At 40.7% G+C, this 22,447-nt stretch overlaps 1 protein-coding gene across 1 annotated transcript; it reads left to right on the top strand.

Moving 5' to 3' along the window:
- The first annotated feature begins 1,221 nt into the window (after positions 1-1,221).
- On the top strand, positions 1,222-10,692 carry LOC126390042 (ATP-sensitive inward rectifier potassium channel 12-like). Its single transcript, XM_050044128.1, has 3 exons — positions 1,222-1,348; positions 7,057-7,235; positions 8,616-10,692. The coding sequence occupies exons 2-3, from the start codon at positions 7,144-7,146 to the stop codon at positions 10,252-10,254; spliced, it is 1,731 nt and encodes a 576-aa protein (XP_049900085.1). The 5' UTR covers positions 1,222-1,348; positions 7,057-7,143; the 3' UTR covers positions 10,255-10,692.
- The last annotated feature ends 11,755 nt before the right edge of the window (positions 10,693-22,447 follow it).

Here is a 22,447-nt window from a genome sequence, read left to right as displayed (position 1 = left end):
AAAATTTACTCAAAGTTCTCACAGTTCTGGACAGTCCCTTGAGAAAGGTTTTTTGTTAACCATCAACCACCCAAACTGCCTTCTTACAAGACTGCTTAGGGGTACTTCCTTGTCAGCGCACTGGTCACATGATTGCAGCCTTTCAAAATATGTGGGATATATACAAATTTAGGTGCATTCATTTTCATAGGAAAACATATGAACAATTTGTGAGAACAGCCTGACAGAGTATAGGCGTAGCCGTAGCTGTTGCTGTTTCAGGTTGTTTTCAGTTCATGAAAATTATTGTAATATTTTGGTCGTCCCAAAAAGGTCTTGTTCAGCCTTTTTTTCCCCAGATTCCCAGTTTGAGATCAATAAAGTACTGTCTTATCTTATCTTTTGTTGAATGAAAGACCCTCTAAGGAGTCAAATATTTAGTTTTTCCAGTAAGTACTCTTGTTTTATGGTTTTAAAGCCTGTTTTTTGCTAGCAAAAATTAGCATTAGCATTATTACAGTTAACTAATGCACTGTGCCAACCAAGCTAGCACCTAGCGTTAGGGTTAGCTCACCCTGTTGTCCCTTCTCAACCTGGTCACTTCTGGCTCAAAAAATTCAAGATGGGGACGATGTTTTATTTTGCTTCCTTTGTCCTTTAAAAATGTGTGTTTGTACATATCTTTGTATATTGTGCAAAAAGGGATAAAAATGCAAAAACTTCAACTTATTGTGCATTCCCACAGTTATACACTGAGCCTGTTTAATCATTGTTGTAATTCAATATGAGACCAAAAGAAACCCCATTTTGTACCACACAGTCAGTATATGTAAACACACTGTAAAATGCCTCAGAAACACTCTGAACTCTCCTAGAGATAACAATAGTCACTGGTGTGTTTTGTTGGATGCCAGTGCAAGTCTGAGTGGGCTAAAGTCTAAATTATACAATCCACATCTCCACACTCTGGGGAAAACAATAGCATATATATTTATAAATAGGAACATAATCAGAGCGCGCTCTCTCTCTCTCCCCCTCTCTCTCTCTCTGTCTTTCTGTCTCTCTCTCTCTCCCACACACACACATACACACACACACACTGGCAGGGATCAGAGCAGATGCACAACCAGCAGGCTGCAGGAGCGACTCCGTTCAGCTACTATGGAGCAACAAAACAAAGCTCAGACTGGAGACATGTACAAGTTTGTGCAACAGAAATCTGCCAGCAGATTTACTAAAGAGGTGTTTGTCTATTAAAGGAAAAACAAAGGAGAGAAGAAGAGAGGACGGTGCCAATAACTCAAACATCTTTTTATGAGGATGAAGCCAATATTAGTCTTCGAGTGATTCAGTCGACAGTAACACCTGGGTGAGTTTATAGTTTCATATTCTTATTTTTATTTTTTGTAACATCTGTTGGATCTACTGGAAAGATTTTTTTTTTAAAAATCTTGAATCCCGAAAAGGCATTTTTGTTTTTGTTATGATCAATAATTACAACATGTTAACTTTCCTGACTCCACTTAAAATCTTAAAATTTTAAAACTGCATAGTAAGTAGTAGTGCCACCTCTTGCAATAGTTTCTCTGTCCCTGTTCTGTCTAAACAAGCAACTACTCAGAAAACACAATCAATACTTAAACAAAACGTTCATGTGGCTGAGTAAGTCGACTGTAAAAAATCTGGAGAGTGTAAACAGATAGAGGAAAAGATTTTAAAGGCCAAAATCATTTTCAAGGTTACGGTAGTACTCAGCTCTTCTCCCAGCCCCCCCCATCACCTCTCCGCTCCCAGCTGTCGATTATTCCTGCAGGCTTTGGATTGATTTTCAGCACTGGACAGCTCCTGTGGCCTCAATGAAACGAACACGCGTCACAGCTGCTGCTTAGTTTGCAAACTGCCCCGTCATAACTTTGGGTTGCACTGTGTGAACCATTGATCGGCATTTAAGACTTCCTCTGACAGTGATGCATGTGCAAAGATGGAAACTTTGCTTTTATCTATATGATTTAAAACTGGTACATATTTGGAGCAACGTATGACCCAGATGTATGGTGTGGCTCAAAATATCCTCTATCAAACTGATTTGAACTCACACATCTTTGAACTAATTTTTGCAGCACAAAGTAATATTTATTATACTTTAGTAAAAGTAGCAATACCACACTATAAATATACACCATTACAAGTAAAAGTTTCAAAGTTTTACAACAGTAAAAGTATATAAGTATTAAACATTAATGTCCACTATGACAGAAATTCCAGTTTGTTTCTATTTTCCTTTTTGTAGGAACTACACACAATACTTTTAGTGGGATCACAACAGAAACAGACTTCAGATGATGCACAAAGACTACATAAGTGTTAAACATTAACATACTTAAAATGAAAAATAAAAGTAAAAAGTAAAGGTGGTCATTATTGTTTATTAAAGGATCCATATTCGTCTTCCTGGGGTCCCACACATTGAAATTCAGATCAAAAACAAAATAGGAGTACAGACAAATTAAGATCTAAAACAATCAAAATACCGAACTGTCACATGTATCATGTATGTTTTTTACAAGACTATTATTACCTATGCATTAACATGTAAGCAGCATTTATAGAGGAATTAATTTATCAACTGTATATACACATTGTTAAGTTGTGTAACCCAGTGGTTTTCAACCTTTTTGGTTTCAAGGACATTGATAGACATTAGGCCATTAACCCCTTTTGGTTAGATTTTGCTTCAGGGGCCTCCATCTAAAAATATTTTGGTTGTTAGATATGACTAAAACCTGAATTCTATAGTTGTAAACTACACCAGGAGATAACTGTGTAGGAAGTGAAACCTACGATCAGAATAGTCATGCTAATGATTCTTACTGACACAGGGCTCACTTCTGTTGTGTATTAAATAGTGAAAATAAACTATTCACAATTTTTCTGGGGACTCCCTGGATTTCTGTCAAGGACACCTTGGGGTTGCTGGACATTATATTTAAGTACAGCACTTGAGTAAATTTAGGTACATGCCACCACTGCATTAGACTTGTTTTGGCCTGTGAAAAGAACACAAAGGGGCCTCTCTATTTTGTATATCTATTACTTTTTAGTGTTATTTGTAGTGTGTATTCGTGTATGTGTGTGTGTAGGATGAAGTTCTTCTAGTGAGAATATGTGCCTGTTATACTATTTTTGCTTCTCCATCGGACTATAGGACACTGTGGACCCACTGCTGTCCTCAGGGACATGTGGTCCCTTCTTTAATGTCAGTTAAAAGATAGTGTGCTGTACAGAAATACTGAAATACAGAAATACAGAAGAAAAACAAAACAGAATCGCCTCCGAAGAACATGGCATTACCAAATGCAGCTCTCTCGCACATTTTCAAACATTCCTTTGTCTTTTAGAAAGACATTTACAGACTGGTGTGTGTGTGTGTGTGTGTGTGTGTGTGTTATAGAGTGTTTGTAGTAACATCATCTGACGTCATAATCTCGTCATCTTAATCTGTATTTTTTTCTCACACTCCGTCCAACGTGGAGGACCTCCTAATCTTTTCTTTTTTTTTCTTTCCTTATCCCTCCCTCCCCTTCTCATATCATCAGATCTCAGATTACACAAAAGGGCTTAAACCAGGTCAAACAGCAACTGCCATCCACCTTTCATATTGTTGTTTGGATTGGGAGATTAAGGGACATGGTAATCTGGTATTTGACAAGGGCTTCCTCCATCCTTTTCCTTTGCATGATTATGCTCTGACGTACCTGAATAAGAGCTACGTCAGAGTCTTCAGCGCACTGCGTAATAATAATCTGCACTTGTGGAGAGCTGTGTTGCACTGCAGGTGTCGGTGCTTGTTTATGAGCATAGGTGGGTAACTTGAGGGAGAGTCTGTGGCCTATTTACATCTCTCCACTCCACAGTTGGTTTATCTCCTCCTTACAGGTTGTCTCACACACACACACACACACACACACACACACACACACACACAGCAAATCAGCCCCATAGAGAGAGAGAGGAGAGATGTTCCTATGGAGACGGCTAACAAAGTAACTATGATCAACCATTAATTACTGTCACTCTCCCCCAGGGATCCCATCAGATGAGGAATAAAGATATCAGTAATCGGTAATTTTTCACCCCATTGTCATTCCCAGGTCGTCAAATACCAAAACTTTATCGCGCCCCTCAGCGTCTCATAGCGACACACAGGGCACCTTTAGCTTCTCTGTGTGACACACAGCTGTAACACCATGTTAGCCATGATCAGTGTTCCGAAACAGTTGCGGGTAGGTTCAGGCAGCAAAACTAGTTGTATAGGTAGATTAAGTACGATTGACAATAACGTAGCATGACCTAAATGCATCAGTGTGTGACATCATTGCACAATGACAACGCTGACTTTTGGTTTCACACGGGACACAACCATGCCCCTCTGGGTTAAATTCCTTTTGTGTTCAGTCCATCCTCTTCTCTTTCTTCAGGCCCTTTTGTCTTGCTCTTCATATTACATCAGTTGCTCAGCACTGAGTATTGCTCTGGATGGGTTTACACTGGAGTTTGTTGAAAGCCTGAAAGCCTCTTAAAAGGATGCTAAAGGGTGGCGTCGGTATCACACACCGAGGGGTAAGACAGAGTGTCGTTATTTTATGACCTGGGGATGAGAACGTGCTGAGTTATCTATTCTGTATTTATGTTCTTGACTGTTGCAGTACTTTGCCTTTATTTTTATTTCTTCTAAATATGTTTACTTTATGCACCAAACACCAAGGCAAATTCCTTATAAGTGACAGTTATAAACCTTATTGTCATTCTGAGTCTGAAGTGATAGTTTGTGCTGTGAGAAAACAATCTGAACCCGAGGGCCACATGATATTTTTTTTTCTGAAACTTTAAGATGGAGTTGGGTTTGGTTGTCATGGAGATGATTTATAACATGATTTCACCCATGATACTTTTAGGATTCTTTTTTACGGGGGCCTAAAAGCACAAGCTAGTCAGTGGACACTGAGTGTGGATGTTTTATGTTTTTTTCATTCTGTTACACTGTAAACCTGACGTCGACAAAAGACAAGAGAACAGTTCAATCAACACCTCTCTGATATTTCAACAACTGGATATTGTATAGAATCAGCTTTACAAAGGTATTTTTAAAGGCTTATGTCTAAATATTGTGTGAAGTTTTGTTTGCATGACACTAATAATAACATAAATATCTTTCTCCAGGGTAACACCATAATATGTTTTTAACCAAAAACATATTCTTAGACAAATGTAATTAAATCATACAGTTCACCACAGCTGGCCACACCTGTATCCAGTGCACCATCTCAGTTATATATAAAACCAGTTCCATTTTTTATTGTCCACTTAACTGGGAACAATGCTGTATTTAGACAAATAAAAACAGAAATTGATTTTGTGAATATAAATAAAAAAGGGGCGGGAAGGTTGCCATTGGATATGCTAGCACAGGTGGCATGGGCCAAACATTTGGCATGACACAAAAATAAAAAAACAAACTAACAACACTGAGATATAGAACATTAGATACAACATGTAAAACAATAGATAACTGATTTGGAAACTATGGGATGCTCCTCACCAGTACAAACTGTTTAAAATAAAATACAAATACAATTCAGGAGAACTGCACCAGCACAATTCAGTCTTTCATTCATGTCTTCATTGTAAATCCCATCAGACTGACTTATGAACAGTGTTGTTCCATCCTGATCCCATGCATGATGCCGCTGGCACCGACATGCGTCTGACCTACGTATGTGATCCAACATTTTGGCTGGCATCATTAAGGACTCTGTAAGAAAAGGTTGTGACTTCAGGCAGAGGACACTCTCCTCCAGCTGTACCGAGCTGACGTAATCATCTGCCCTTTGGGATTATCCAGTCGAAAATCACTCCTCATCCGGCCAATCAGCAGCCAGTTCGTAACATCTGTCATTGGTGTTGCAGGAAAGAGAGTCTGGAAGCATCACATACAAAGGTTGCACCCAGGCCACATTACATGATATCAAATCCCATCAAAATTCTATTTGCTTGTTATTGACGGTGATATTGAACAAAGGCTTTTAAACTGCAGATTTCCCCAAGACAATCCATTACTACCTTTCACTGTCAACTAATTTAAATAAGCCAAAGTGATTCACGTACAATAAAACATAAACCACTGTTGCCCTTTTGTAGTGCGTGCGACCGGCCTTCTATTGGTTACGCAACCCGGTGCTTTTTGGTTCTCCTGGCTTCCAACTTGCTGACATAATAAGCCGAGTGAAATCACCCTCCAACCTTGTCATCAGGCCAAACAGCAGATCAATTGTTCCTCTAACAGTAGATTACCACTGATTCATCTCTTTTTTAGACCTTTGTCCCTTCCACTGCCTGTCTGGTTTTCCACCCCTGATTGGTCTGAAGGTCCCTAAGGCTAACCACTAGCAAGGACCTAATCAATAAGCTTTCATTACACAAAACTGTCTGGTCTGCACCGTGCATTAGGACAAAGCCAAAATTTACAGGGAGAGATTTTTGATTCCTCTGATTTTTAGCCATTATAGCAATGTGGCGCTACAGATGGAAATGTCAGTTTGTCCACTGCTTTGGTCCAGACTGAAATATTTTAACAACTATTGGATGATCTGCCATGAAAACTGATCCAGACATTTGGGTCAAATTTTCAAATCATCCAGTACTTTGGTTAGTGACCAAATTCTTGCAAAAATAATGCATTTCCCCTCATCCTCAGCTGTGCTGCTAATTACTGATAGCATGCTAACATGCTTGAAAAAAGTGACCACGGTAAATACCCCCTGCTGTAGCATGTTAACATTGTCATTGTGAGCATGTTAGCATGTTGACATTAGCATTTAGCTCAAAGCACCGCTGTGTGAGTATGGCCTCTCAGAGCTGTTAGCGTGGCTGTCGACCCGTAGCCTTGTTGATTTTTTTGGAGGTCCAGGAATTAGTCATCTTTGTTAACCAGTTTGGTTTTGTTTACCTCCACATTTTGAATGCGCTTAAATTTACAATTCTGATTACTAATGTCTTCATTGTCTTATTTGTTTACAGAAAATGCATCACGAGAAGGCAGCACTGATAACGAATGCAAGACAGACCTGAGCTCATACTGCCCCCCTGTCCAGCAACAGTACTTTAATGGTTGGAACTACCCGCCCCAACCTACATTACTGCCCTCGCAGACACAGCCTGATGATCACCGGTGCCATGGGAGCGGTGCGAGTCAACAGGTAAGATGGGGATGGGGAAACTGTGTCAGTGGCCACTGGCCACAACTGCTCTAGTTTTTCTTTTAGGTTGTTTCTGTTGCCTCTAACTTAGGAAAAAAAGTCCAACAAATTATGGCTGCACCTACAAAAATATAGCAGATATTAAAAATATTGTACCAATTTTATAAGTCACTCTTAATATAGGGTTTATAATCCTTAAGAAATTATTAAATAGAGCTTAAGAGATCAAGTATAAGCCAATATTTAGAACACCATTTGTGATGCCAGGTTTTAAAAAAAATGGACACTATTGTTCACCAGGTAGAGCCTCAATCAAACCATTTGACCTCTGACACTATGGGACATGGCTGCAGAGCATCTGGATGATAACCCATTTATCAACTTTTTTTTAACATTTACAGCTGCTGACTTGATGGATGATCATAAAAGCCCTTTATCAATAACATTTGTATTTCCATACAGATGACTTACCAACTTCTGTGAAGAAACCCATGACCCTTTATCGATGAGTTCATATGTGTGTGTAACTGCAGAATTAATAGTTTATTACAATTAATAGATAGCTTATCAATATCTATATTTTCAGACTTGATGGATTCTTAGAGAGTAAGAGACCCCTGAGGATTTATTCCCTGGGTCTAGACCTGTGAATCCACCCACTCCACCAGGTTTGAGTTGACTGATTCGTCTGACATTGAGACACAAAACTGCGATTTGTCGTTTAAAATAAAATACAACCAATGAATGCTGCTGAGGGTCTCGATTAGCCAATCAATCAGAGTAACACCTTTGTCAAGTGGTGTGCCAGAACTATTGAGAAGCAACAACAACAATGACCAGTGTTATAGACAAGAGAGATGCTGCAATCAAGACTGTTTCTTCTCCATATCGCCTGACATCATAGTTTATTTTACTTTGCTCTGCTCCACCCATGAAACCACAGCAAAAGTATGTTGTCATGACTATGGCAGTGTGGACTACAAATTATGTTAGATTCAGGTGGATATGTTGGTCTCTAGTGATTGGTTAGGGAAAACTGAATCTATCTCCTCTGTGAAAATCAGTTAGAGTGGACGGTTTTTTAAAAATGTGACGTATGATAAAGGGGTACTAAAACATCCAATCGATTGTTCGCAATCAGAGTCTAGCAATGTTACTAAGACAATGAAGGTCTGCCAAGCTCTGCATTTCTCCACATGTTGAAGTGGTGTGCATTGAGCTGTAGTAACAAAGATACAGGTAACAGGTACAGCCAAACAGGTCTGAGCTTACTTTTTTATCATACTTACAGAGCAGAGAGTTTGACAGTAATGGCAACAGTGAGCAGCTTTATAACCTGTCAGTTTCCAGGAAGTAAATTTCTCCTCTCTGTTCTTCCAGATACAGCATCGTTTCCACAGATGAAGATGCCCTAAAGATCTCCAGCCTGGGCCTCCACAATGGCCACAGTCCTCTGACTCAGCAGACGCTGTCGGGGGCCTGTATGCGGGGTGAAGAAGGAGGAGGAGAGTGTCAAGGAAGTGACGAGGGAAGAGGAGCTTTGACTTTGAGAGTGGCAAACGAGCCCATCGTCCACAACAGCTGCCGTGCTTCACCTTCCTGTCGTCTGGGCCTGGATCTGGGCACCGGCCGCCTGCGCAGCCGCTTTGTGAAGAAGAATGGCCAGTGCAATGTGGTGTTCAATAACATGGAGGATAAACCACGACGATACCTGGCTGACATTTTCACCACCTGCGTGGACATACGTTGGCGCTACCTCCTGCTCATTTTCACCACCACCTTCCTTCTGTCTTGGCTGGTGTTCGGCCTGATCTTTTGGGGAGTGGCGCTTGCTCATGGAGACTTTAACCCTCGCATTCCTGTGAAGGAAGGGGATCCTCAAAATAATGTAGAGGATGGAAAAGACGAATGGCGGCCATGTATTCTCCACATCCAGGGTTTCATTGGGGCGTTCCTCTTCTCCATAGAGACCCAGACCACCATTGGATATGGTTTCCGGTGTGTCACTGAAGAGTGCCCAGTTGCTGTGGTGACTGTGGTGGTCCAGTCCATTGTGGGCTGCATTATTGACTCCTTCATGATCGGCACCATCATGGCAAAGATGGTGCGGCCCAAGAAGCGGGCACAGACCTTGCTGTTCTCGCATCATGCCGTCATCGCTCTGCGAGATGGTAAGCTGTGCCTCATGTGGCGCTTGGGGAACATGCGCAAGAGCCACATTGTTGAAGCACACGTGCGTGCTCAGCTCATCAAGCCACATGTGACGGCGGAGGGCGAGTACCTCCCTTTGGAGCAAACGGACATTGATGTTGGCTATGACGATGGGCTGGATCGGCTGTTTCTGGTGTCGCCACTGGTGGTGGTCCATGAAATCAACAAAAACAGTCCTCTGTATGACCTGAGCCGGGATGACCTACAAAAGGAAGACTTTGAGATTGTGGTCATCCTGGAGGGAATGGTGGAAGCTACAGCTATGACCACTCAGGCCCGTAGCTCCTACTTGGCAAAGGAGATCCTGTGGGGTCACCGCTTTGAGCCTGTGGTCTTTGAGAAGAGTGACCGCTATTACGTGGACTACTCCCGCTTCCATAAGTCCTACGAAGTGCCATCTACACCTCACTGCAGTGCCAGGGAACTGAGTCTGATGACAGGTCGTGGCGGGCAGTCCTCATCCTCCAGCTCAAGTTACTCCCAGTCTCCATCACCATTTGCACCGAGGGCAGCCCACCACTTCCTGGGCCCTCACTCCCCCAGCGCTTTCTGCTACGAGAACGAGGTAGCTTTGTGCTGCGGGGATGACGAGGATGAGGAGGACGTGAAAGAGGAGGCAGGGAGCCTGAACGTCAGAAGTGACAGAGAGGTAAAGATGAGAGATGACATTCACTTGGGTTTTAAAGAGACATTTGTGGAGGAGCAGACGGTGGAGATGCTGTGTGTTCTGGACACAGAGAATCAGATCAGCCTTGACAGACTACAGCCCACCCTACCTTTATACATCAGCAGAGAGTCAGGAGTTTAATCAATGTAATGGCTGCCCTTCCATTTTGTTTCCTCTCTTTGTCTGTGTGAATCCAACCAAAGTATTGAACTCATGTAAAAATAAAAGATGGAGGACACAATTTAAACTGTACATCTGGCAGAAGAGAAAGTTATTTTTTGCAGCTGTACAAATCCACTCAGCTTTAGCTCATAACTTGCTCTGGTTTCAGGTATTGTACACTTTCAGTTGTAACATCAGCATCTAAACCACGCACAGCTCATCTACTTTTAAACATGGTGACCGGATATTTCTCTCAAATCATGAGGTATCTTGAAGACTCTATTGCTTTCTTGTTTTATTCAATATAACGGTGTATGATCTACAGTTAAGTCAAGCTTTTTGTTCTTGATTTTGTTTTTGTAAATATGATATGCTTTTGTTTGAATTTTGAAATGATTATGCATCATAAACAAATAAATGTTATGAGAGAAAAATCCATTTATTTCAAAAGAAGCACAACACAAATGCTCAACTTCAACACACTTATTTTCTCTGTGTAAAAATAAATTATTTATTTATTTTGAACTTATGTCTTCCTGCCTGTTATTTTTCACATTTGGTGACGATGCCATTTATTCCATTATAGACAACAGGTTCACACACATTGAATGAGCCATTAAACAGAATTCAGTTAGTCAAACACGTACCGTTGAAGAACAAGCACTTTATTCTTACTTTTATCATTAGATATGAACACTTTGTAACAGTGTGTTGTTTTGTATGAACACAGAACCTAATAAACAACAGTGTATACTGTTAACACTTGAACTGTCTCTGTTGAGTCTGTATTGCACATTTGTCTTGACTTTGGATCACAACAAAGGTGGTTGCTCTTTTTCTTGAATAAGCAATGATAGCTGTTCAAGAGATGGCAAATTGGGCCAGTCGGTGTGTTAGTTGGTCTGTCGGTCAACCACTTTGGTCCAGACTAAAATATCTGAAAAAATGAATGGACTGTCATCCTCAGGATGAGTTGTGATAACTTTTAATCATTCTGCTATCATCAGGACACATTGTTATTACTTTTTAATGCTTTGATTTATGACCAAAAGTCTACAAATATCATGGCATTCCCACCAGTCTCTGCTGTACTTTGTATTAAGTGCTTTTATTTTTTATATTCTAAGTTAAGATGGTGAGTACCATAACTTTTATACCCATAAAAATATTAGCACGTTGGCATTGTCACTGTGATAACTGCATGTTATCATGCTGAAGTTAGCATTAATTGAAAGTGTAACAGAACTGCTAACATGACTATTGACTCTAAAGCTGCTTTCAGATTGCTGCACAGTAACTGCCCCGACAACCCGCAACAGCAATTCCTCAAAAAGCAAAGCGTTTTTAAAGGTTGCTGCCTCTGCTACAGTCAGCAGCTGCCATGACGGGCAGGTACTTCGTTGAACACTGTCAGAAGTGGGAGCTAGCTTGTAACTGCATACTCAACGGAAATCACTGAAATTACCAAAGATTTCTGCATATTTGGACAATCTAGCAGTCATCTGAATTTAAGTATAGATGTTATCCCAGGTCACTTTTTCTTCTGGTTGCCCTTATAAGTTGCTAGCACCCTTCATCTAGGTATTCAGTAACCAACATTTTCAGCTCCTCCATCTCGTCTTCCCTCTGCTTCTGTGATGCCCATTATTTGATCGGCCAGATAGGCAGCAACTGCCAGAAGTTCAACAAGCTAGACTCAGTGCAGCAGGGAAAAATCTGTGTGCGTGCATGTGGCAGCAACCACGCCATACCCCTACCACCATGTTGGGAACCGCTTCCCTTCTGCAGTCTTCTCCTATATAACAAGAGGCTGCGAGGTAACCTGTGGAGTGTGAAAGCCCTTTAGTGTTGTTGGTAACTTGTTAGAGAACCTTCATCACTCAAGTACAATATCACTTGTGTTTCACCTTATCATGGAGGTAATCTCGTGATTCTATGTCCAGTGTCAAAATCTAGTTCAAGTTGTGTGTTAAAACAGAATGCAAAGCAGAAAGATGGAAAGACAAAATTACACACATATTTGCTCACCTCTCTATGAATTGAAAATGTTTAAACTTAAGCAAAAATTCACACATAATCTGCTGCTTTATGAAGCTGCTTCATAGATGTGCAGAGACAAGAGGACAGAGGAGAGAGACTGGTGGGAATATATATTATATTAACATTTTTTTCAGGTATTTTCACCTTTATTACACTGAGAGGGGAGTATGACATGCAGCAACAGTTCTCTGAAGAAGTGAGGGAGAGGCACTTACCACAAAAACACCATGAGGAGGCACTGAAGTCCATCTAACTGTGAAGTGGAGAACGGAGTGTTTCTGTCTGTTGTACAAGCTCCCCCATGTGGTTGAACAGCGACATCACAGTGAGCAACAGTGCCAAAGTTCTGTATGTTGCTGTTGTGTTGATCGCTGAACTGTTTTCTTTGTGTGTTTTTTATTTTTGGTTATTCCACTGTGTACCAAAATCAGAATCAAGATGTCTGAAATATGAAATTAAACCAGTGACAAGAACTTTTCTCTGAGATTCTTCTAGCTGATGGGCACTTTGGGACAGAGTTTCCCAACCTGCGGGTCAAAGCCTCTCCAAGATTTGCCATTACCCCTTTTGAAAATACTAAATTTGCAACACAGAACGATATATGATTGTTTTCAACTTTTAATCTGTCCATACTATCATGCAGTTTGACCTCCTCTTGCTCCTAACAGTTATTCGATAAACAGTTTGAAAGGTTTAGAGAAGGGATACTCAACTTGCTTTGCCCAGGGTCCACTTTTGCAAAATGACAGGAGTTAATAAAAAGATATTAATAATATATAATAAACTATTTGCCTGTTTTCAGCTTTTCAACATTTGCTGTCCTCACTCATTTTTGCCAGAAGACAAATCCAGTTGCAGCAGCCCCGCTCAGATCAGGTGTACATAGTGGCATTTCCAAGATCTGGGGACATTCTGGGGGCATCCTATCTTTGGCCAGATTTGATCCACAGGCCGCAAGCTGAGTATCACTGGTTTAAAAGGTAAAATCACTTAGATGTACGCATTTATTGAGAACTGAATAGGCCTACCAGGCACAGGCTCAGGGGCCCTAATTGTCAGGGGCCCCCCTCTGGCCTTTACCTGCCAAATGTCAAATTATCACGTACTGACCAGGAAGAGACTTAAGATGACTACAAAGAGACACAAAGAGATGCAGAGAAACTGCTAATGACTACAAAAAGTGGCAGAACAACCACACAAAGATGGAAAACAGCAAAAAAAAGAGGCAAAATCACAAAGTCTGTCTTGCTCCTGTGTAGAGGAGATGTAGGGGCCTCTTGTATATCTGTGTCCAGGGTCCCATTGTCTTATAAACCATTTGCAAAGGGTTGCAGACAGACACTGCTTTGCTTTAAGGGTCATAAAAATGAGAACCAGTGCTTCAGGATAAAATCGTAAACCCACTTTTTTTTTTTTTTTTTAATCAAATCATAATTTTAAGTTAACAACAGGGACAGTTATAGGAAACTGGTATTCCTTTAGATTTTAAGTAATGTTCATAGATTGAGTTGTACTTTATTTATAGTTATATATTATTTCAAGTCTGTCTTTAAAGAAAACATACCGGCCCAAAAGAATATGGAAACAGTTTTTAGTTTGTGTAATCATTTCTGTCACCCATGCTGGCCTTCCTCATGTAATAGGGGACAAACATGGAAAAATGTGCACCTATCTGTCAGTTCCTTATGGATCTGACTAACTATCAACAGCACACGGGGGGGGGGCAAGTCCAGGTGTGAGGCCAGTGCCTTGGTAATGCTTCTGATATTCAGAGTTGTTGATATTGAGGGAACACTTGGAGGAAGGCCAATCCTCCACAGAAAGTCCCAGAGCTGAGACTCGGACCAGAACTGTATTGCTGTGAGGTGACAGTGCCAACCTCTGAGCCGCTGTTCCTCATTAACATGATTGATAATTAGATCCATGTCACGCTGTAATCCCCCCTGCTGCTCTTTTTCTGCCATCTTACATCTTTATAGTCCGTCAAAAGACCAAACCAGGTGAGAACTTCTTTGCTCAAATCACTTTGCATGTAACTTAAAAAGGAATGTTTAAATATCATCTCCTGGCCACTCTAACAAGTCATTTCTTCTCACGTCAATCTGCCTGTCTCCCTGCTGTCATCCCATCCTTCTCTCCCTGGCAGTTTTCTGATGCTGGTTAATTAACCGGACCGTCACCCCCCCCCCTGTCATCAGTGTCCGTGAGGGAGAGCAGCTGGGTGACCTCTGTGACCTCTGTTAAGACTTCTAATGGCTGACTTGGATCTTGCCTAATAAGGTGGTGTGTGTTCATCCTCGTGTAGGTTAAGTGTGTGAGTGTGTGCGCGGGCTTTCATGTGTGTGACACCCTGTATATCTGCGTGCCCTCTCTTGGCCTCACTGGCTGTTTGTGGCCTCGGGCTGTGCGACCAGAGCCGGTGACAGTGTCTGTGTGCTCAGCAGGGGACAGTATTTAGGCACTGGGAGCTGTGGCCGAGAGATCTCTGGTTCCATAATGAGCTGTTGTGTGTTGTGGAGCTGTGAAGCAGCTCGCTGGGGGGACAGAGGAGCATTGTGTGCTGCTTGACACAGCTCAGCTAAGGAGGCCTGACTGATTCAGGCTGGGAAGCACCACAGGGCAAACATCTTCTGGTTACTACTGTCTGTGTGTCTGTCTGCTGCTTCTGTCTGTGTGCTTGTATTTTTGTCCACCCTGTTCTTCTGTTATAGGCTGCTATCAGTGCAGCCAGTCACATTTCAACAGCTAAACTGGCTTAATTTCAGTAGAAATATTAATGTCGATCCATGGATTGAGACGGTGGGGATCTTTGTCGCATGTCAGCCCTCCTCTGTCTCAACTTATCTCCCTTTACTTCCTGTAATTCCTCCAGTAGTGGAGAGTAACTGAGTCCAAGTATTGTACTAAAGTACAATTTTAACATACTTGTACTTTACTGGAGTATTTCCATTTTGTGCTACTTTATACCTCAACTAAGCAAATATTGCACTTTTCACTCCACTACATTTATATAACAGCTTGAGTTACTTTGCAGATCTGGATTATTAATACAAATTCTAAATAAAATAATACATTTATTATATATTATAATAGATTAAGCTACCCAGCAGTATATAAAGTAAATTAAATTAGCTCCACCTTTACCAGCTGCAACATTTAAGTATTGAACATATTAATCCATCTATAATTAAAATCTCGATTATGATTTTAAACTGATCCATTCTGCATGAATAGTACTTTTACTTTTGGTGCTTGAAGTTTATTCTGATGCTTATTTTTTACTACTCGAATAAGATTTTTAGCTTTTTAACTGTGGGTTTTGCTATCTTCAGACAGAGCCAGGCTAGCTGTTTGCCCCTGCATCCAGTCTTTATGCTAAGCTAAGCTAACTGGCTGCTTGTTGCATCCTTTTTTGCACAGACAAACATGAGAGTGGTGTCCATCTTTTCATTTAACTCTTGGCAAGAAAATAAATTCAAATGTCAAACCATGTCTTTACCCTGTCTCAAAGGAGGGCCCAGTGTTGAAACCTTTTTTTTTTTTTTTTAAATTTTTTTTAACTTCATCATTTCAGTTTTGTACTTGTATGTTGCATGTTAAAGGTCCAGTGTGAAGGGTTTAGGCCCTGTCTACATGTACACAGATATGTTTGTAAATGGATATTTTCCTCTACGATTTGTCTGCTCATGCAAACACAAATGGAGTTTCAGGTCATTAAAATAGAGACATTTAAAGATACCTTCTAAGATGCAGATTTTTTAAGACTCCAGTTACTGTTGATCTGTGTAGATGTAAAAAATGGCGTGTTTAGGAAGCAATGACATCATCTCATCAAGTCATGCAGGCCTATTGTTGCTTTGTGTAATGAGCTAGACACTAGAAAACAGAAACAACATCAACAATGGTGGACTACCAGTTTGCTAATGTTTTGTTAGCTCTGCTTGGTCTTATGACTACTTTACACAATTCTGTACTGCTACACCACTTCAGGGAGGAACGGCGCCATCTGCTGCACCCAGTGTTTTTGCTCCAGCTGAGTCTCCACGGTTTAAAGCCCGCCAGCAGTATGTCTGCACGTCCAGAGCATCACTCGTATATTTGAATGAGCTACTTCATCCTTATATTGAAAGAACATCAGCAGTGATGGGCTCTCCAGTAGGTGTTTTGAAAAAGGTAACATTAGCCTGTAGTCTTAACTACTTTTGTGACGAGGAAAAAACACTGAAGACAGCAAGCGTCTGGGGTTGTTTTTGCGTTCTTGTGTGGACAGAGACATTTTGTAAAACAAAGGTTGTGTTGACAAAATTATTTTCTAAGGAAGTGGAAAATATTTGTTTTCAGAAATAAATGTACATGTGTAGGAAGGGCCTTAGTGGCATCAAGCGGTGAGGCTGCAGAACTTCTCCAGCGTGCTAAGTGTATAAGAGAACTACTGGCCGAAGTGGGAAAAATAAATAAATAATGCAAATTGCTATATCTAGAGCCAGTGTTTGGTTTGTCCATTCTGGGCTACTGTAAACACAACATTGCAAACTCTGTAGAAGAGAAAACAATCTGTATGCAAAACAAAACACAATGATTCTTATTTTCAGGTGACAATAAACATAGTTATAAATATTATATACCATTTCTGAGAATAGATGCCCATAAATAATATACACTGGACCTTTAAGTAGAGGCACAACATCTCATATTTTTTTTACCATGTAGCAGGTTAATCCAACCCTGTTTTACATCAGAATTGTGAATTTGTTGTTGTTGTTTCCATCACAGTTTGTAAATAACGTCAGGTATTTCTTCACAGTTTACTTTATGTTTTGCTGAAGGACAAATTAATGTATACAACATTTTGACCAAACAGATAATTTTGGAATGTCTTTATTTCTCTGTTGTTTATTTTCTTTGCTCTGTTTCTCTCTGAGGCTGTAGCAAAGAGATGCGGACGCAGCAAACCACAGAACAATAGGCCTTTCATGATGCCCTGCAGTGCAATGATGATCCTTAACTGGAATTTGTAGCTTTGAATTTTTTAAATACACAATTTCAGATCTAATCTCAACAATCGATTTCACTACCTTATGTACAAATTCAGGATGCACAGTTTAGGTTTTACGTCAGATTTGTACATTTTGTATTTGTAACATGACCAATGTGAGCAGCTCACCAAAACAAATGAATTACACTGACTTTGATTCTGATTATCACACGCTATCCATTTGTCCATCTGTCTATCTGCTCAGTCACCAACCTGTCTGTCTGCTCTGAATGTGTGAGATAACACCTGTCTGTGCTTTTCTCTGCCTGTCGATCTGGCAGCTTGTCTGTGTATATATATATATATATATATACATATATATATGTACAGGCAATTTCTCTGTGAGTCTGACCAACAGAGCGCTCTCTGCTCTTATAAGCTGTGTGACATGCATTCATCTGTTATTGCCACACAAGGGGAAAATTAATCATATTCATCCATGTCCACAAGAAGAAAACAAGTCAAATCAAAATGACGGCATAAAGAAAGTCATAAATCAGCATATTTCTCACTCTCTCCCCCCAAATATATCATCTATCTTTCTGGCTCACTGCCTTTTATGTGTCCCTCTGCTCCGACAACAACAGAGTCTTTTATGTAGACATCTTTTCCTCAGACCCCTCAGGCCTTCGCCCTCTTTCTCTTTCGTTCACACAGACTAATTAAATGTTCTGAGGAGAACTCATGATTGCAAAGTCTGCTATACTTTCTCCATCTCCTTGCCTTTTTGTCTTTCCCGCTCGTTTTCTTTTATCAAAAATTCTTGTAAATTCCATTTTTCACTTATTGCCCGCAATTTAATGTCTGTTGTCTAAAGCTGTTTTAAAAATCAAGACGGAATGTTTTTGTTGCTGTAATGAAATACAACTTTATTTGTGGTTTTTAGATCAGTTAACATCAGACAAACATGACACCATAGCAGATTACATAAGAGTCTACAACCATCTTAAACTTTGAGAACAGTTGACAGGTGAAATGTCATCAACAGGGCAGTATTTAACATTTTGTATTGACAGGCTGCCTGTGATTCATTTAAAAAAAAAGAAAAGAAAAGAAAAGTGCTTCAAAGGGGCAAGAAAAAGAAAAAATAGAGGCAGAGAAGGCGACATTGAAAAACCACAGAATAAGAAAACTAAGACAGACAAAGAAAATAAATTTAAGTTGCTTTGTGGAGAAGCTGCTCCAGAGTCCCACAAAGTAAAGCAGAAATATTCATAAATGACAGTTCATGTCAATCTGATTCAACACACAGTTTTGTTTTTACCAAAGACGTCACAATAAGCACCAGAGTAAATCAGCATTAGTAAGTGATGCTAGCAAGACCGTAACCATGGAGTCAACAATGGGGGAGACCAAATCTGCAGGGGGGTCCGGGGTCCTGTGCTAATGCGTGGAATGTATAGCTAGCTGTCTAACGCGCTAACAGGAATTAGCTTAACATTACATTTATGAAGATAGCCATTCATAAAATTAGCATTTTCATAACACTTTACAAAACCTATCCCAATGACAGTAATATAGTGTATGAAACATGAATATTACATTTTAGTTTTCCACTTGTTAACACATTTAAAAGTAAGTAGGGTTAGTTTGACAGTGATTGTACCAACCCACAGCAGAAGTTCAGCAGCTTCACAAACAACCTGATTGCAATCCCAACCCGTCAAATACCGATGCTTGGGCAGTGGCCCTTGGCATCAGATACTCAGGCATGAGGCGCCCAGGCCCTACTGCCGTAGTATAAAGGCAAAGGGTCAGTGGGATGGGTCAAACAAACTGTGGACTTTCACCCAGGTGACTGCTGTTTGCTTCCTATGTGAATCCAAAAGTCATGTGAGTTATTTTAATAACAACATAGTGTGCTAGTATGTGTAGCATGCTCCGCTAGTGATGTATGTCACGTAACGTAATGTTATGTCAGAAAGAAATGTACTTGTTTTAAGCCAAACCATGATGGTTTTTCTAATCCTACCCACCTGCTTTTGTTACCTAAACCTAAACCTTTTTACACTCTGCGTTTTTTCTGAAAACAGACAGTATGCATTTAACAAGCAGAAACTTGCATTGTCACATTTCCTGTGACAATGCAAGTTTATTTTGAAAAGACACAATGTATGATATGGGCGTATATTGACCGACCCAGAGTGTCCAAAACACATGCAGGAGGGGTACATAGAGTATCACAGTTTAATGTTTAGGGTCACTGACTGAGCGTCCGTATTTGATGAGTTGGCACACAGCACAAGAACAGCAGTAACAGAAAAATAACCTACAACATTTTGATCATCAGTCAGTCATTTCAGTCATTTTTCAAGCAAATAATGTGGAAGTAACGCCAAATATTCTCCAGTTGTAGCTTCTCCATTGAGAAGATTTTCTGTTTGTCTCTGTCATGTATCACTGTAAACTAAAAATCTTTAGGTTTTGGACTGTTAGTTGAACAAAACAAGATATTTGGAGACGTCACTTTGGGCTCTGGAAGGTTTGATAGGCATTGTTTCTACTGTTCTTTGACAATCCATCGACTAAAAGATAAACAGATGAAACAGAAAAAAATCAGCAGATCAATCGATAACGAAATTAATGGTTAGTTGCTGCCCTGGTGTTATGTCACATAGGTCTTAGATGAAGCAGTTTGCAGCCTCTCATCAGTTGGACTCTGATTGAAGACCTGGGAGTTCACCTGGGTTCATATGGCCCCAGTACGCTCTTTATTTTACTTTTCTTTTACTCTAATGTTTCAGAAGAGAATCACACTCAAGAAATCCAAGCAAGAAGATATCTGATAAAAGAGTAATAACAACTCAGAAATATCTGAAAATGTACAAAAATCCTGTTACCACAAGTTTGACTGATCAATTTCACATTCATGTAGCTGAAAATGTACAAGTATCACAATGTGTAAATTGAATCTGACAGAAACACAAACACACAGCACTGCAGGGAAGAATTTAAAGTGTAACTAACAGTCAACATATAAGTATGACTGCAGAGCGTGCTGGCACATATGACTGAGGGGCAAAACCGTCATAGAGTCCCAATATGAATGCCACCATTGTCCCAATCACCATCATCCCCATCTTCATCATCACCATCACACTGCGAGTCTCAACATCCTCCTGCATCTGAGTCAGAGGCACAAATATGAGATTGAGTTATGGTGTTTTTCCCAGGCTTCCTCCCATACTCCCACATCATTTTCTCCTCCATGTGATTCTCGTCTTTTTTAAAAAAAAAATCAAAACCACAAATTACTTCTTCATTTATTTTTTAATCTCTTTGTTCATTTTCTTTTCCTCCATTCCTCTTGGAGGCTGAAGTTGTAGCAAAGAGATGCGGACACAGCAAACCACCGAACAATAGGCCATTCATGATGCCCTGCAATGCAATGATGATCCTGCTCTGCCCTCCACCCCCCACCCTGCACCAGCCTCCACAGCTGCACAGGAATGTGGTCCAACAAGTTACCCGCTCCCCCTCCTCTTCCCCACCGCCCGCCACCATCGCTACCACCACCACCACCTCACCAGTGCTGCCGCCATCGCAACCGAAGCCCCTCTTCTCCCAAATAAAAAAAAGACGAAGAAGGCAAGAAACTATAGAGGGGGGAAACTCTGCAGACGGAGCACAAAGAGAGGATTCATGCTCGGTCACATACACTCCCAGGGAAAAAAGAGGGGGACCCATTTAAGTGTGGTGCAGCTGCACTAATTTACTGGGTGAGAATGGGAAAAAAGGGAGTGACAGAGGTCAGATAGCAGAATCATTTTTTATTCATCCCCATGGATGGCATGTCACTGCATCATCAACACTTACACAGTCTGCATGATGCATAAGTCAAGTGATGAACCCAGAAAACACCTGCAGCCCTCAGTGTAATAATATCCACCATTTTCTTCCTAATTTCAACTTCAAAATAAAAGATTTTGAGACACCCAACAAGTCAGTTAGCAGATCCGTCAGAGGTCCCAACACGACCCTTGTTTTTCACATATTTTTCATTTCACGTGTAAATACTTCATGACATTCAGCTCCAGAGAGTTAAGGCAGAATGCTCTTGACACCCAAAACCTCAGAAGAGGAAGACATGTTGTCTCCTCCGTCAGTGATGTCTAGTGTAATCACCACACGGCTCTCAGAAATCAACTAGAGGAGAAGTTCTGATTCAGATGTAAAGGACAGCGTGAAAGTCTGAGTCGAACTACTTGAGTCACATGAGGTTCAGTTTAATTGACAGTCTAGATTCAGAGCTGGAATTCCCCACAGAAAAGCACTGACCTCGACTGTTTTTCACACAAACACTGAGAGGAAATGGATGCCGTTCATGAATTAAATGCAGTGTTTGACACAAACCAACAAAACGCAAAGGAAGGCCATGGCACGAGAAACAACTTGTATTGACAGATAAAGTCCATTTTCAAACTCACTGGGACACTTTGTTATAAAATCTGAGCCTCAGAAAGGAGAAAACATACTTCTGCTCCAATCCTCACCATTTCTGACATATCATTTCAGATCCTTTTGTCGAGTTCGTCATCACTGGGAACAAATGACGCCATTCATTTCAGGCCAAAATGTGCCTATTGACATGGGACTGAATGCTTTCCACCAATTATACATCAGTTTAATGCAGAATGTGACCCAGCATGTGAATATTTGACCGCTGTGCATGCTTCTCTTATCTGCATCCTTCTCACACACACTCTTTCTCACACTATCTGCATCTCTCTGTTTTTCCCTCTCTTGCCTTTTCTCTCCATCCATCGTCAGATTTCAGGAATTTCCCCCGGGGGTTGTTCAAGTAGTAAGGCCAAAGTGAAAAGGGCGTTCTCTTTTTCTTTCCTCTTCTCCTTTCTTTGTCCTTTCCACCACCTCATCGCCTAATTTTCTATCTAAAAACATCTATCATATAAGATGTTCTCAGACATAAACCTTGAACCCATCCCTTAAGATCAGTTTCATCCCAATCACACCCGCCCGTGACTAAGTGTGCACCTGAAGGCTGACTCTTTGACCCTCCCTTGCTGATCATGAGACCTCATCCTCCCATCCTCTCCCCGCTCTCCCCCAGGAGCCGCAGGAAACGGGCTTCTTGTG

This window comes from Epinephelus moara, chromosome 5 (assembly GCF_006386435.1).
Source record: "Epinephelus moara isolate mb chromosome 5, YSFRI_EMoa_1.0, whole genome shotgun sequence".
Taxonomy (NCBI): Eukaryota; Metazoa; Chordata; class Actinopteri; order Perciformes; family Serranidae; genus Epinephelus; species Epinephelus moara.
This window is presented reverse-complemented; position numbering and strand designations above follow the sequence as displayed.

Bases quoted from the DNA above. Each gene is read 5' to 3' on its own strand.
- LOC126390042 (XM_050044128.1), top strand. From the start codon at position 7,144: ATGGTTGGAACTACCCGCCCCAACCTACATTACTGCCCTCGCAGACAC. The intron at 7,236-8,615 runs GTAAGATGGGGA...CTGTTCTTCCAG, and splicing joins GGAGCGGTGCGAGTCAACAG to ATACAGCATCGTTTCCACAG.